The sequence below is a fragment of the Chlorella variabilis genome (assembly GCF_000147415.1).
Source record: "Chlorella variabilis unplaced genomic scaffold CHLNCscaffold_4, whole genome shotgun sequence".
NCBI lineage: Eukaryota > Viridiplantae > Chlorophyta > Trebouxiophyceae > Chlorellales > Chlorellaceae > Chlorella > Chlorella variabilis.
In genome coordinates, this window is record NW_005435084.1 from 496,732 (window position 1) to 512,358 (window position 15,627).

Consider the following 15,627-nt stretch of genomic DNA (forward strand, 5'->3'; position numbering starts at 1 on the left):
AGCATGAGCATGAGCAGTGAGCAGCCCCTCCCTAAACAAAGTGAAGCGCAGGACGGGGTCCGGTGGATGGGAGGCAAGGAAACGCGGGGGGTTGCCACGTGCGCTACCGCCGCCGCCGCAGGCAGCACCCCTGCGGCGGCGGCAGCGGCAGCAAGCCGTGGACCCAAACGCCGTGCCGCCGCCGCCGCAGGCAGCACCCCTGCGACGGCGGCGGCAGCAAGCCGTGGACCGAAACGCCGTGCCGCCGAGTCCCGTGGCTGTGGCCGTGGGCTTCTGGCAGGAAACTACGGCCGCAACTCGGCAGCACGGGGGCGTCGCAGCGTGCCCCCGCCGCCGCCGCGCTGCCCCCCGGGCACGGCGGCGGCGGCAGCAAGCTTGGGCCCAAACGCCGTGCCGCCGAGTCCCGTGGCTGCGACCGTAGACCGTGGGCCGGAAACTGCGGCCGCAGCTCGGCGGCACGTGGTTCTGTTCAAATCGCCAAGCGTGCAGCAGCGCCGAACCACGCTTCCCGGCCTCGGCGCATGCCTTCAGGGGCCCCCTATCGCTGGGCACACCCCTCCAACACCGAACATGCGCCCGGGGGGGAGGGCGGCCCGGGCTGCCCAGGCCAAAGTGGGCCGCCCTCGAGCAAGAGGCGGCCGGTCTGTGTGCTGAATGAATGAATGGATGCGTACTACTGATGTCTGTTTTTAGGGTTTTTAGGGTTTTTAGGGTTTTTAGGGTTACTTGCTGGGCTTCAGCCCCCGATTGCTGGGCGCATCCAGCACGCCCATCGTCCAGCTGGCCTGCAGCCGGCGGGGCGCCCAGCACCGGGTGGCGGCGGAATGGAATGACGGGAGGCAGGCGGGGCGGCTGCTCTCCCGCCAGCTCAAGGCAGCAAGACACCCGGGAAGGCAATGACCTGGCCAGGCACTCATGGCTCATGCATTACACAAACCGTGGAGGGCATCAGGCAGCGCTGGCCTGCTCGGGTGCTTACCAGCGCCGTAGCAAAGACCTTGGCTGCCACAGATTCCACATTCACGTTGGCAGCGCCCTCGGGCTCCGCGAAGGCAAACACCCTACCATCGCTCTCGCCCGTCACAAGCTCAGTGGAGGCTGCATGCCGGCGCAGGCATGGAGGTGTCATGGTGCGCCGCTTGCTTCCAAGCCAGCCCTGCTAGCAGCCCTGCTAGCACTCCCTCCCATGCACACATCACACATGGTGGCAACTGGAGGCGAGAGTGGATGGGATGCTGAGCGGCCAAGTCACAGACCTGACGAGAAGGCTTGCACCATCTGTAACGCCACTGCCGCGTCTACTTCATTGGAGGTGGCGATTGTGTTGATCGGCGCGCTAGCAGCTGGATCCTGCTGCAGCTGCCGCGTGGCCTGGGCGGCAGCCATGCCGGCAAGCACCGCCATCGCAAACAGCAGCCGCGGCAAGGTTGCCCGGCGCGCATCGCTGGCTGCTGCCATTCTAGATGGAAAGTTAAAGTTCAACTATACCTGCAGAACCATGTAAAGCCAACATCCACTGGGTGTCAGGGCCCAGGAGGGGAAGGGGCTTTGGCTGGCGGCGGGCACTGACGGCGAGGGGTGGGGGCCAATGCAGCGTGTGTAACTGGCCGTGACAGAGCCCTCGAGACCGCAGGCGGCGCCTGGGGCGGCTGGCGGGGGCTCACCGGCACTCGCGGCTCGATCTCTGTGTGGGTTGCAACCGCCGACAACCAGCAACGCCTTGTCCACGGCGACCTATCATCCCCGAATGTATGCACGACCCTTAAAAGCCGAAGGAGAGGACCTCGGACGCAGGAAAATCCTCTAGGAAGTAGCGCCTGCCACGTGGGCGACCCACCCACCCTTGGACTGCGGCTCAGAGCCCGAATTGCCCAATGGCAGCATACATACGATATTTAGGGTAAAGAGCACGCCTCAGGCTGACGGGGAGCAGCCAGGCGAAGGGTGCGCCGGTTGCACCTTGCCCAGCCAGCAGCAACCGGACCCTTTCGCTGCTTGTATAGCGATACTGTCAGCTGCCACCAGCGACAGAAGCAGTCCAATTGGGCGGGGTCCAGCCCATCCTCATCCACATAGATTCTTCGCCAACCGTCCTGGATGCCAGCAAATTCAGCGGCCATGGTGCGCGACAGGGTTGCTTTTGGGCTTGCGGGGTCGATCAATGCCATCGGGAGGTGCTGCAGCACCCACCTACCGCACCATTGATCATCTGCGCTGCCGCCCACCCGCCGCCGCCGCCAGCTGACACCTGGCACCCCCTGGCTTGTTGTGGAGCAGGCGCGCAGCGGCATCTCCAAGCCTGCCATCAGGCCGGCTTCCTTTGGCCAGCGGGCAGCTCTATTGGCGTGCGTGCCACTGTTGCTGCTGCTCGGCCTCAGCGGAGCCTCCGCCGAAGTCGACACAGGTGGGTGGGTGATCGTGCTACGGACCTGCACCAGAGCTGGCGTGTATGCTTGGGCTGCAATCTGGAGCGCGCTCCTTGCAGACAGGCAGTTGAACCTTCTCTTGCAGGTGCGTGGCAGATCAGGTACGACGATCTGAAGCCCACTATCGAGGTCAAGTACAACCACACTTATTACTACCAGGTACAGTGAACAATCGGTCCATGCCTGGCCTTCACGCTTGCCTCGTGCAGCGCCCGCTCTGCGCTCCATCGCTGCGCTGCCTCACGCTTGCCGCCGTGCCGTATGGCGGGCGTGCATCCCCTGGGCTGGCGTTCACCCTGCATGCTTGCCCGGCGCTGCTGCAGGTCCCCGAGGCCCCCAAGGGTGCGGTGGTGCTATTCCACGGCTGTGTCCACTCGGGCTACAACTACTTCCCCCGCAGCGCCGCGTGCCTCGACTGCCGCGGCCTGCCTGAGGAGATGTCGCACACGCTGCAGGCCCTGAACCGGGGCTACGCAGGTGGGGGCCGTGCCACGCTGCTGGCTGGTGGGGTGCGCCGCGTGCGGCGCGCGTGGCTCTGGCAGCAGCTGTGCGCCAGCGGGCTGCACACGGGCGCGTGTACGCACGCCACCTCCTTGTGGTGCTGCCCGCTGCAGTGATTGCCATTTCCTCTGCCGACCGTGACACCGGCTGCTGGTCTTGGGACTCAGACAGCGACGGCGTGAAGGCCCTTGTGCGGGAGTGGCAGCGAGAGCACAGGTGAGGAGGCAAGGCAGCGGGGCGGAGGGCAAGCTGATTGCTGGTACGCATGCCAGGCACAGGCGGCTCACCCCTGACCTGTGAGGCGCCGTGGCGTTAGAGGGCGAAGCAGCAGTGGTGAGGGATCCTGCCATGCTGCCGCAGGCTGAGGGACCTGCCGCTGTACGGGATGGGCATCTCCTCCGGAGCCTCCTTCGCCCTGAAGATCCCACGCTGGCTGAACATGAGTTTGCCGCGCCCCCAAGCAGGCCATTCTTGGCGTTGAGCGCAGCGGCTGCGCTGGGCATTTGCTTCTGCGCAGAGCGCTGTGGCGACGCAGCGTGGCGCCCTGCGCAGCCTCCCTCAAACCTGCCGCCTGCTATGCCGTGCCTGCTGCTGCAGTTCAGCGGCGTGGTGTCCGAGGCGCTAGGGGTCAGACCATCGGACTGGGGGTATGAGAAAGTGAAGGGAGGTGAGGGGGCACAGGCGCCGGCGCTGCCGCATTGCAATTCTTCCATCTCCTGCCGGCTGCAGCGAATGCGCTTGGCAGGCAGCAGCGGTGGCTGGTGGTCGAGCACAGCACCTGCTTCTGCCCGCCTCTGCCAACCCACACAGCGACCCGCACCCTTCCCCTGTAGGCTACCCACCCACCTTGTTTGTGGCGCTGATGAGGGACAAAACCACGGTGGCCAAGATCCTTAGAAACCAAAACGTCCTGACCGCCCTGCACCGCCCGGTGTCTGTCATCAAGGTAGGGCTGCCGCATGCTGTCTGTGGCGCAGCTCTGTGGAGAGGGCGCTGATGCCACGATGTCAAAAGTTTGCTGGTTGAGGCACCTTCTTACTTGCCGCCTGGCCTTTGCTTTCGGTCCAGGTGTACCCCCGCCTCGTCTATCCCACATACTTCTCTGATCGCGACCCACATTCTTTCTCCAAAGGTGAGGCCGTGGTGTGTGTGTGACACCCACCAGCACATGCGTGCTTTGGGCAGGCGCTGCGCTCAGGCGTTTCACCTGCGCCCTCATCCCACCGCCCCCGGCTGCTGCTGTGCAGCGCTGAGCGTGAAGATAGCCAATGGCCTGAAGGCGATTGGAATGATTGACGGCGATGGCGCCGTGCTGCTGGACCCCAGGTGGGTGGCAGGCGGCAGTGTCTGGTCCGCCACCGCCAGGACATTAGCGCCAGCCCCCGTCTTTTGCCAGTTGCTGTCTGCCTGCTGCGCTTCAGCTGCCCGCTGCACTTCAGCCAGCTGCGCTTTCGCTTCAGGGCCCCCGCCCGGCAGCTGCCATTGCGAGCTTGCTGCCGCTGTGGCAGGCTCCACACTGGTGGGCAGGCTCCACGCTGCTGCCACCCCCTGGCGTTGCGGAGCAGGTACACCACAAAGCCGTGGCTCAGGCAGCTCAAGCAGGAGGTGCCGGAGCTCCAAACGGGGCCCTTGACCACCTTCAAGAACTTGTATGTGCCCGACTGGAACGACACAGACTCGACCAACACCAAGGTGGCAGGGGTGAGTCACCGCCACCACCTCTCCTCCATCCATGGCTCCCGCCTGGCCCATGGCAGCGATGGCAGCGACAGCCGATCGCTACATCCGCTCGCTGCCACAGCACAGGAAGACAGCCATCTGCCCGTACCGGTGTCCAGCCGCTGATTTGCTGCTTTGTGTTTGCCTGCTGCCCACCCACCTGCAGGTCTACTCCCTGATGAACCTGGCCTATGCCTACCACGAGATCATCTCTGACTATGTCACAGTGGCGCTGATGTGGTTTGAGAGCGGGTGCGTGCCCGCCTGCCGTGTGCCTGCCTGCATCCGGAGCATAGGCAGCCCGCTGCTTTGCACCTGAGCGTTCATAGCGGATGGTAAGCTGGTGGCTACCTGCGGTGCTGAGGAGGCCGAATGCCAGCCCAGTGCTTTCCCAGGCTTTTTCAACGGCGTGTGGCTTGCTGCCGTCTTCGCAGGGGCAAGGCGGACATCGAGGTGCTGAAGGAGAAGTACAGCTATGGTGTACCGCCTTTGCGGTACCGGCAGGAAACTGCCGAAGTGGCAGAGGATCCGTTGATGCCCATCCTCAGGCAGCGGGCCCAGGGGATCCACCCGCGCTCGACCCTGGAGGTGGAGCAGGTGGCTGTGGTGGCTGGTGGCGAACACGCGCAGCGGCAAGTGCAGCAGCACCTGGAGCTGGAGCAGCAGGAGCGGTCCCAGGAGCAGGAGCAGGCACAGCAAAGCGAGGCAGATGAGGCTGCTGATGATGAGCTGCTGCAGCTGTCCAAGGAAGTTGAGGAGGCACTGGTGGACCCCTCTAAGGAGCTGCCGCTCTCGGTGCCCCTGCCAGCCCACCTGCTGGCCGCAGCCAGGAAGGCCGCCCGCACTGGGAAGCGCGCCTCCCGCATGATGCCTGATCCAGCAGCCGAGGTGGCGCCGCAGCGCAGCGGCAGCTATCTGGCAGCTCTCATAGGTGCGTCGAATGGTTGTAGCCTGCCTTCCTCTCTGGAAGCAGCAAAGGCCAGGCAGTCCCTGATGTTTTCTTGATTTCGCTGACCCCAAACCGCACTCATTTACCTTGCTGCAGGCGGGGCAGTGGGGGGTGCTGCCTTCATGATGGTCATTGCCGCCCTGGCATATGCCCTGGTACGATACCGCCGCTCAGCGGCGGCGCAGGGCGTAGCGCTGGGCGCGGCCACGATGCAGGCCGTGCACCACCCGCCGCCGCCGCACTACCAGGCTCAAGGCGAGTGCGCTGCGGGCGGCCTGTGCCTGCTGGGTGCTTTCTTTGCTGCCCGTGCCAGTCGAGCGCAGATGCAGGTGCTGCAGCAGGCGCAGCCTGAGGGCCCGCAAGCGCCCCGCCTCGCCCTGCCTCGCCCCGCCTCGCCCAGCCCCGCAAGCGCCCCACTGTGCTGCTGCTCTCCTGGTGCGGCCTGCAGGCGGCAGCGCACGGCTGTCCATCGTTCCCGGCGTCAAGGAGCGGTTCGAGTATGAGGTGGTGGAGCAGACGGGCAGCCCCTTCAGCGCCAGGCGCCGCATCCGCACAGCCTTCAACGACAGCCCCCGCAAGGTGGGCAGCCCTCACAAAAACGGCGGCGTGTGAGCACCGCATGCGAGCACGGGCCGGCTGGCCCCACCACACCTGGTCCAGTGACCCCACAATTGTCTTTCCACCCAGAACCTTTCATACATGACCATATACTACTTTCAGTAGCCCCATTGCCCCGCTATCATGTGTTATTCTCCATTCCTTGCTGCACCTGTCTGCCGCACGTCCCTTGCTCCCTGCTTCTGCTGCAAAGATCTGTCCTCTGATTACCTCCATGTAATGATGCTGCAACTTGCTGTGGTGTCACCCTATCATTGAATGGGCTGAGAGTCTGCAGGCCGCAGGCGCACCACTGCTGCCTACTGGGCATGCATGACCGAGCTGCAAAGCATGCCCAGCAGCCCAAACGCTGCAGGATTTCTTACAGGGAGCTACAAGTAATTGGGTCGAGAGGAGTTTACTACGCGTTAAAGGACCATTAGTAGCATGCAATTGACAGGGTAAAGGCAAGAAGGCGGCATGCATTGGGGTCGAATGCCGACGTTTTGCGGCGCGACGTGTTAATCAGTAGGTGCATCGTGCCTGCATTAAGATTCGTTGGCTGCACGGCTCCTCTTCTGCGGGCTCCTGCTGCGAGCCTTGGGGCTGTCGGCGCCGTTAAACGCCGTCGTGGCACGCCTGCGGGCGCTGTAGGGGCTGCCTGCGGGGCAGGACAACACCGCGGCATGTGCACAGTTACGCTGGTGCAGCAACGGCGCTGCTGAAGCTGGCGGCTTGCAGGCAATCAATCGGCTTGCCTGATGCCGCCACCACCTCAGTAAGGTCCAAGCGCTCCTTGACACCGGGGATGACGGACAGCTTGGTGCCTGCGCCTGCACAGAATGACCTTGCGGCGGTGGCTTGAGGCTGGGGGTGCACATCAAACAGTGCTGGCATGAGTAGACGGGCCGGTCGCAATCAACGGAATGCATGCCAACAGTGCACGCTGGGGCAGTGACCACCATGGCTGGCTGCACAGCCGCACCGGCCATTGAGTCTGGGAGGGGTGGGGCCACGGTTCCGCTGATGCGGGCGCGGGAGCTGCGCCTCCGCATGCAGAAGAAGATCAGGGCAGCCATCAGCAGGCCACCCACCACGCCGCCCACCACGCCGCCTGCAGTGCGGAAGCAAGGGCACGAGGCGCAGTCATCACTGGCATTCGTGGGACGGCTGGATCTGCGACGGCCACCAGCCGCCCAGCTGCAAGGCACTGCACGCAAGGAACAGCCAGACTGGGGGGACTACAGCGGCGGCTTACCAATGATGGCGGCCAGGTTGCTGCTACTGCCGCCAGACTGGTCGTCCTGGGAGGGGGCGGGCGCCCCCGCGAGGGAGGCGGAGATGCTGTCCCAGGTGCTGCAGGCGGTGAAGGCCGGGCAGGCAGGGGTCAGCGGCAGCGGGTCGCGGGTTGGCCTGCCTGCCTGCCTGCGATGGGCACAGCACCGGAAGGGCGCCGTGGATGCTGTTGCTGCTGCAGATGAGCAGCTGGCTTACCCGGAATCCGAGGGCAGTGCGTTCTCTGCATCCTCCGCAGCCCTCAGCAGCTGCTCATCGATAAGTGTGGGCGGTGGCATGGCGGGAGGCGGCCGAGGCCGCGGCGGCTGGGGCTTGGGCGGTGGCGGCTTGGGGCGGGGCGGGGCGGGGCTGGGAGGTGGCTTTGGGGGTGGCGGGCTGGGGGAGGGAGGAGGAGGAGCGCCATACACATAGTTCTCCATCCCCTCTGGAGGCCACCCATACGTGTAGCCATCCTGCAAAGCCTGGATGTCTGCTGAGCCCCTGCAGCCGGCAAGGCAGGCAGGCAGGCGTCCGGATGGTGGCAGCAACGCAGGCTCAGCCGCTGTACCCAGGGAATGGGGCTGGAGGTGAGCATGCGGGGTTGCTGCAAGCGGGAGCTGAGCAGGCAGGGCAGGCAGGCACACACCCGCTCTCAAACCACAGCAGTGCGACTGTGACATAGTCAGAGATGATCTCGTGCTTCGCCCAGGCCAGGTTCATGAGAGAGTAGACCTGCGGCAGGAGGCAGGGATGGGGGCAGGTCGCACGGCAGTGCGCATTGCCAGCGGCCTTGTGCTTGGTGTTGGGCCGGCGGCACGTCGCCGCAGCGAGCCTCTGCCCGCCGCAGCATCTGAGCAGGTGTGAGTAAGGAAGAAGCGGCTGCTGCAGCTCCGAATGCAGCGAAGCACCACTCACTCCTGCCGCATTCACGTCAACGGAGCTGTCAAAGAACTTGGGGACGGTGCGCCCGCCAAAGTCCTGCGTGCTCCCCCCCAGCTCAGGCACAAGCCCTTTCAGCTCCTCGAGCCACGGCCGCTGCGTGTCCCTGCAGCACACAGGGCGACAAGGAGGCAGCAGCGCAGGTTGGAGAGCCTACAGACACACAGCGGGGCACGCGCGGCAGCCGTGCGGGCACCAGCGTACCGCCCTGCGGGCTGCCAGCTTGGCAGTGAGGGGCAGTGCCAGCACGAAGAGAGGCTGGGCTGAGGCTCTATGCACCAACCTGGGGTCCTCTGTCACGTAGCCCTGCTCATCAATCATCCACATCTCTTGCAGCGCAAACGCGATCTTCTCGCTGAGCTCTGCGGCAGCAGGATGGCACAGTAACCGTTTGGTTGCTGCCCTGCCCCGGCGCACGCTGTGTGCCCTGCTGTCGGCGCCCGGCGCTGCTGCGACCCCACCAACCTGAAGCTGGTCCCAGCCCACCCCGTAGCCCAGCCCAGCCCAGCCCCACCTGGTGTGATGTAGTAGGGGCTGCGGTCGGAAAAGTAGGTGGGGTACACCTTGCGGTCCCACACCTGCAGTACCATGGGCAGTACAACGCAGCAGCACTCAAGCCCCGCCCACCTTGCTCCCTACACATGCACAGCCAGCCACCCAAGACATGCCCAGCTCCCATCCATCCCCAGTTCTGCAGTAGCGCCTTTCCAGGCAGCGCCCCGGCCTGCCAGGCAGCCCGCTGCCGCTCGCCTCAATCATTTCGACCGGGCGACGGCGGTCCTGCAGCAGCCGCATGTCTTCACGGAACCGCGGCTGCTGGTTCTCGTCCTTCACCATGTTGATGAAGATGGCGGGAGGGTACTCTGCACCAGCAGGAGCAGGTGGGGCGGAGTGGGGGAGCCAATGCAGGTGGGCAGCCAATGCAGGTGGGCTGGGCTGGGATTTGATACCCTGGGGAAGCACAAATGAAAACGGCACGGGGCGGCGGCGCATATGCCACCGCCATTGCCCCTGCCCAGTTTTGTACCCACGCCAAGGAATGTCAGCCGCAGCAAGCAAGCAACCGAGCAGGGCTCAGCTGAGCTGCTGCTCACTGTCAATCTCATCCAAGCCCCAGGCCGCTGGGTCGATTGCCAGAGCCTCCGACATGATGCCGTTAAACTGCAGGGGTCAAGCAGACAGGCGAGGGGGAGAGAACTCCAAAGGCTCACAGCTCTGTGCTTTGGATGGTGCAGGAGTTGGATGGGTCGGCAGGGACCTCACAGCAGGCAGGTCATAGAACCGCGCATGCATCCCCCTTGAGACGCATCATGCACAGGCAGGGGTTGCTAGCGGCTGGTGCGGCGCGCCAGGGGACCAGGAAGGCGCTCCCACCTTGAGATACCGCGGCAGCTTTAACGCAAAGGAAGCACCCGGAGGGAATCCCATGCCATACAGCGGCAGGGCCTGCAGCCTGCACCACAGGAACGGCAACAACCCCCAGCAGGAGCCCCTCAGGCGAGCGGGAAATGGGGGGGCTGACCAACAACAGCCCCCCCAGGATTCGGCAGCAAGCCCTGACATGGGGGCAGACGCACTGCCGGGCAGAGTTTTCCGGCTGGGGGCAGCAGCCCCTTTGTGCGGCAGCTGCACCGCTGGAAGCCGCTCACCCCCACTCGTTGATCCAGGCGGGCACAATGGCAGCCACAGCGTCGCTGTCTTCGTTCCAGGACCAGCAGCCGATGTCTCGGTCGGCAGAAGAAATGGCCATGACTGCGGGGCAGCAGCCAGACAGAACAACCGATGTGAAACAGATTAGGCGCAGGCGAACAGAAAAAAATGGGCCCACGGGTTTGAGGGAGGTGATGGACTGCAGCTTCCTGGCAGCAGCTGGCGACAGGCAGCAGCAGCAGCAGGGCTAGTCGCTACGGGCAGCACAGCAGCGCTGGGGCACCTGCAAAGCCGCGCCTCAGCGCCTGCAGCGTGTGCGACATTTGCTCCGGCATGCCGCGGCAGTCGGGGCAGGCCTGGCTCTGGGGCCAGTAGTGGGAGCCGGCGCCCACGCAGCTGTGGAAGAACAGCACGACGCCGCGAGGCGAGTCGGGGACCTGCAGGGTCAAACAGCCTGTCAACAGTGGAACGGAAACAAGGTATGCAGCAAGAGCATGTACGATGCACTGCCAAGGCGGGACCTGACCTGGTAGAAGTATTCGTGGTTGTGCTTGTAGTCAGACTGCGGGACGAGGTCCTCGTACCAGATGGGGCGGTCCTCTGCATGGGAAGCAGGAGGCAGGGTGCAGCAGGTCAGCATGTGTGTCGCTGATGGTTGTGCAAATTAGTACAGCCAGCTGGAGATTTGGCTGCACGTGCCAGGTCACTGTGCAGCCTCAACCGACTGCAGCCTTGGCATTGCCCAGGCCCAGAGCCGCCCCCCGGTGCCATCCGGGCATGCTGCGGCCACCCACCGACATCGACTGCGGCCTGAGAGGCACTCGCGGCGAGAAAGGTTGCCAGGACGACCCAGCACTGCCTGCTGCCGCTTGCCACCTGGAAAGGCTGCCAACATTGGAAATGTGTTCGCCATGGATTCTCGGGGGGTGATTGGCGGGTGGGTGTTGCTGGGAAGCTGCCACGGGCGACGGGTTGGGGGACACCCCAGCCTTAATTCTGCCCTTACTGCCCCACCGGCGCGGGTAACGCTGCCTGGGTGATTCAGAATGGTCGCTGCTGCGCTGCACGCACCTTCATGGTCGCAGTGTCACAACCAGATCCTCGGGAGTTGTGACTGGCCCAGCCTCCCTGCTGCTGTCGGGCGCTGCTATGGGAGAAAGATCGCACACGGAGGTGCTTGGAGCGGGCTGCGGGGCTGAAGACGCACACGTCCTTGCTGAAAGAGAAACGTCGGTGGTGGCCGTCCAAGGGCCTCCCCGCCCCCCAAACGCGATGCTGACGCCTGGCCAGATGTGCTGAATGCGACACGAGGCCGGGCAATCACCGCTTTTGGCCAGCAGGGCGGGGGCCGCTGACCTGGCGGGCGCCAGCGGGGAGGCGCCCTCGCGGGGAGTGTATTGCAATATTTCAACTGACAGCAAATAGGACGTGATGAGGCGAGATCAGAGTAAAGCATAAGTGGTTGTAGCACTATGCTGAGATAGATAACAACAGGCCCTCCTGCCTAAGCTACCGCCGCTGCTTGCCGCCGCACCACAGAGCGCAGTCGTACTCCAACACGGCGCACACGGCGCACAGGTGGCGCCGCACTTCGCGCCGCTGCGCCAGCGCCCGCTGCAGCCGCAGCCTGTCGTCGTCAGAGTGCTTTCCAGCCGTCACGTGGTTGCTTTTGGCCAGCTTGTCCTTGCTCCAGTTGCCGACGTCACACGCCTTGGCTTTATCCACCAGCGCAGCGACATGGCGGGGGTAGAAGCGGGCGCCGATGCGCGCCACCCAGGCGCTCCACCGCGACTGCAGGTCCTCATAGCGCAGCTGCAGGCCGCCGGGGTGCAGCCGGAAGAACTGGTATTGCCGTGCCATGGCATACAGGTCTGCGGAATGGGTGGTGGAGATGGCGTGCAGACAATCCTCAGCTCGCTGCCAGTTGGGTGGGAGCGGCCCAGCCCCCGCCCTGCAAGCCGCACCCGAGGCGATCCACGCCATGTGCTGCCGCAGTCAAAAGCGGCCACCCCTGCACGCTGGCACCACCGCAGCAGCGGCAGCGGCAGCGGCAGCAGGCGCGCGGCATGGGGCGCACCTGGCACCGACCGCCAGAACTCCAGCTGGATGCCGACCTCCTCTGGCAGCGTGCGCAGCAGCTCGCCGTAGCTTTGGCTGGCGCCCAGATCCAGCCCCAGCGCCTCCAGGGCCACCCGCGGCACGCCCTCCGCAACCATCGCCAGCGCACGGCGGCGGAACTGCATCCGGGGCATGGCAGCGCGCCAGCATGAGCACATCTGAGCTCGGCAGGTGGCTGGAGGAGCGGAGCACCGCATGCAAGCGCCGCACCTCAACGTCGATCCAGGCCTCTGGCGCCGGCTCCTGCTGGTGGAACCAGTAGGCCGATGTGACCACGTCCCAAGGGTCCCGCACAAAGTGCAGCACCCCCACAGGCACTGTGGGAAAGCTGAAGTAGCAGCCGTCAAGGGACAGGGCAGCCGAGCCGTCACCGGCGCAGGGGAAGCCCTGCAGTGCAGCAGGCAGGACGATGCAGGTGCAGCGCTGGGGATGCTAGCGGTGGGGCCTTTCATGCTGCGCCCTTGGCACAAGGCGGTGCGTGAGAGTGCGGCAGGCCTGCCCAGTGTGGCAGCAGCAGGCTGGGTCGGCTGCGGCGGCCTCACCGGGCGGGGGCACTTGAAGGCCTGCTTAGATGGGCTCAGGCCGTAGCACTCATGCGAGGAGCGGAAGTAGGTGACCAAGAAGCTGGGGCGGCCGGGCGTGGCGCGCCCCGCGGCCGCAACCGCCGCGGTGTCGGAGGCCGTGGTGTTGCTGATGATCTGTGGGCAGGGAGGCAACGGCGGGCAAGCGTGAGGCGCCCGCCGCTGGCGCTGGCTCATGACATGTGCAAGCAGCGGCTGGCAGCGGAGGCAGCAAGATAGCGGCCATGCACGCCGGACAGCTCTGCTGTGCAGCGCTCCTCGCCTTGAACGTGACGTTGGTATCCACAGCCGCCTGAACGGCTTTGCCGAGGCATACCAGCTGCATGGTCCCTGCACAGCACGGCAAGGGCTGGCACATTCAATCCAGGACCATCCTCCCGTCTTCTCATGCACGGGCCACAGACTCCGCCCACCTGTCTTGTGGTTGGCAGAGCCAATCACTGCGGCAACCTGGGCGACACCGCCTTCTCCCTCGGCGGCGGCAGCGGCCTCCCGTAGGCACTGCAAGCAGCAGGTGAGGAGGCAGGCCCAGTCAGGTGGGCACTCGGGCGCCTGCTGGCTGGAAACGCAGGGCAATCAATCCAGGATACGCAGCGGATGTCGCAGGGTGGGAGGGGCTCACAGCAGGGGGCGTCCAGGTTCGGTTGGCCAACACTAGGCACAGCAACAGGATGCTGGCAACGGCCGCAAAGGCTAACCGCCGCAGGCTGACAAAGTTCTGCTGAAACGAATGCGAATCCATCAGGACCAGATTCTGCAGCAAATGAGCCAGGGTCATGAAACATGTGGACTTGATGATGCAGGCAGTGGGGAAAGCATGGCGGTAGCAGCATCAGCAAGATGCCTGCCTCACCTGCCCTGGCTGACTTGGGGGATATCTCGTCCTGCTGATATGTGTGGAAGATCAATGAAGGCGGCGCCGAGCCAGTTGTAGGAGGCTCGACAGACCGGGGCAGAAGGCAGGGCTGCCGCGCTTGCGGGCTCCCGCAGGCGCGTGAGCGAGAAGTTATAACCAAAGCTCAATCACTGTTTGCCCTGTCTCCAGGCTCCTGAACAGCGGCTGGCGGGAGCTGGGTAATGTGCGCGGTAGGGAGTGGCACAAGTGTCGATCGACTGGGAATGAGGTGGGGAAACATAATTGTGCGGTGTCTGGGGCGGACAAGGCGGGGTTGAGGGGTTACCCTCCTGAGGGTTTAAAATTGTGTGCGGTATGGGCGGTATGGGCTGGACACGTGGCACATGTTGCCACGTGTCCAGTCTACAGAGCACCGAGGTGGTGGTGTAGACACACAGTAGGGCGGGGGTGTCTCTCTCTCTAGAGAGTGCTGTGCTTTGCCTGCTGAGGCACCCTCCTCCTTCAAGAAGGCTCTGCTGGCTCACAGCCACTGTTTGGGGCTGTTTGGGCTAGCCAGGAGCCCCAGATTTGACGAGCCCTCCCTCCCACCCAGGGGCTCATCTGTGTGGCACCGATATGCCCCCGTCCTGGCTGACTTGCAGAGCCGTCCAGTGCCAGGTCCCCACAGGCATCGTGTCCTGCGGACGCTGGGAGCAGGGGGAGGCAACATGCGGCTCAGCCACCTAGTAGCCAGAGTGAGCTATACCAGCTGCTGGGAAGGAGCTGCTAATACACCCAATCTATCCATTGTGGCTTGCCCAAGCAGCCCAGAACATTTGAGGCAATTAAAGAGGTGTTTCTGCTGAGAGTTGATGCATGCATGGCTGACGTGTAACCGCTGACGTCACAGCACTCTATCAATTCAGTTGTATTGCAGTATTTCAACTGACAGCATATAGCACGTCATGAGGCGAAACAAGAGTATATGCTTATATATAAGGATAGAGAACAACAGGCCCTCCTGCCTAAGCTACCGCCGCTGCTTGCCGCCGCACCACAGAGCGCAGTCGTACTCCAACACGGCGCACACGGCGCACAGATGGCGCCGCACCTCGGGCTGCTGCACCAGCGCCCGCTGCAGCCGCAGCCTGTCGTCGTCAGAGTGCTTGCCCGCCGTCACGTGGTTGCTCTTGGCCAGCTTGTCCTTGCTCCAGTTGCCGACGTCACACGCCTTGGCTTTATCCACCAGCGCAGCGACATGGTTGGGGTAGAAGCGGGCGCCGATGCGCGCCACCGAGGCGCTCCACCGCGACTGCAGGTCCTCATAGCGCAGCTGCAGGCCACCGGGGTGCTGCCGGAAGAACTGGTACTGCCGCGCCATGGCATACAGGCCTGCGGAATGGGTAGTGGAGATGGCGTGCAGATATCCTCAGCTCGCTTCCAGGTAGGTGGGAGCGTCCCAGCCCAAGCCCTGCAAGCCGCGCCCGAGGCTATCCACGCCATGTGCTGCCGCAGTCAAAAGCGGCCACCCCTGCACGCTGGCATCACCACGCGGCAGCGGCAGCGGCAACAGCAGCAGGGGAGCGGCACGGGGTGCACCTGGCACCGACCGCCAGAACTCCAGCTGGATGCCGACCTCCTCTGGCAGCGCGCGCAGCAGCTCGCCGTAGCTTTGGCTGGCGCCCAGATCCAGCCCCAGCGCCTCCAGGGCCCCCCGCGGCACGCCCTCCGAAACCATCGCCAGCGTGCGGCGGCGGAACTGCATCCGGGGCATGGCGGCGCGCCAGCATGAGCACATCTGAGCTCGGCAGGTGGCTGGAGGAGCGGAGCACCGCATGCAAGCGCCGCACCTCAACGTCGATCCAGGCCTCTGGCGCCGGCTCCTGCTGGTGGAACCAGTAGGCCGATGTGACCACGTCCCAAGGGTCCCGCACAAAGTGCAGCACCCCCACAGGCACTGTGGGAAAGCTGAAGTAGCAGCCGTCAAGGGACAGGGCAGCCGAGCCGTCACCGGCGCAGGGGAAGCCCTGCAGTGCA

The 15,627-nt window shown here is 64.7% G+C and overlaps 4 protein-coding genes across 4 annotated transcripts; 1 reads left to right on the top strand and 3 right to left on the bottom strand.

The window, feature by feature from the left end:
• Positions 1–722: 722 nt before the first annotated feature.
• Positions 723–1,404, bottom strand: CHLNCDRAFT_141973 (hypothetical protein; the record flags this gene model as incomplete). Its single annotated transcript, XM_005850203.1, has 3 exons — positions 723–785; positions 980–1,098; positions 1,257–1,404. 3 exons carry the CDS (start codon positions 1,402–1,404, stop codon positions 723–725), a joined length of 330 nt encoding a protein of 109 aa, XP_005850265.1.
• Positions 1,405–2,118: 714 nt separating this feature from the next.
• Positions 2,119–6,207, top strand: CHLNCDRAFT_141974 (hypothetical protein; the record flags this gene model as incomplete). The annotated part of the gene is made up of 14 exons (XM_005849952.1): positions 2,119–2,133; positions 2,242–2,404; positions 2,512–2,585; positions 2,750–2,903; positions 3,041–3,143; positions 3,288–3,370; positions 3,761–3,873; positions 3,996–4,059; positions 4,175–4,253; positions 4,493–4,628; positions 4,813–4,898; positions 5,081–5,577; positions 5,692–5,883; positions 6,044–6,207. 14 exons carry the CDS (start codon positions 2,119–2,121, stop codon positions 6,205–6,207), a joined length of 1,923 nt encoding a protein of 640 aa, XP_005850014.1.
• Positions 6,208–6,888: 681 nt separating this feature from the next.
• Positions 6,889–10,856, bottom strand: CHLNCDRAFT_141975 (hypothetical protein; the record flags this gene model as incomplete). Its single annotated transcript, XM_005850204.1, has 15 exons — positions 6,889–7,019; positions 7,178–7,306; positions 7,451–7,548; positions 7,687–7,968; positions 8,114–8,199; positions 8,383–8,512; positions 8,690–8,768; positions 8,921–8,984; positions 9,172–9,269; positions 9,501–9,567; positions 9,781–9,859; positions 10,056–10,158; positions 10,340–10,493; positions 10,583–10,656; positions 10,847–10,856. 15 exons carry the CDS (start codon positions 10,854–10,856, stop codon positions 6,889–6,891), a joined length of 1,584 nt encoding a protein of 527 aa, XP_005850266.1.
• A 709-nt stretch (positions 10,857–11,565) lies between these two features.
• On the bottom strand, positions 11,566–13,497 carry CHLNCDRAFT_141976 (expressed protein; the record flags this gene model as incomplete). Its single annotated transcript, XM_005850205.1, has 7 exons — positions 11,566–11,927; positions 12,134–12,293; positions 12,385–12,561; positions 12,717–12,872; positions 13,030–13,085; positions 13,169–13,256; positions 13,378–13,497. 7 exons carry the CDS (start codon positions 13,495–13,497, stop codon positions 11,566–11,568), a joined length of 1,119 nt encoding a protein of 372 aa, XP_005850267.1.
• Positions 13,498–15,627: the final 2,130 nt, after the last annotated feature.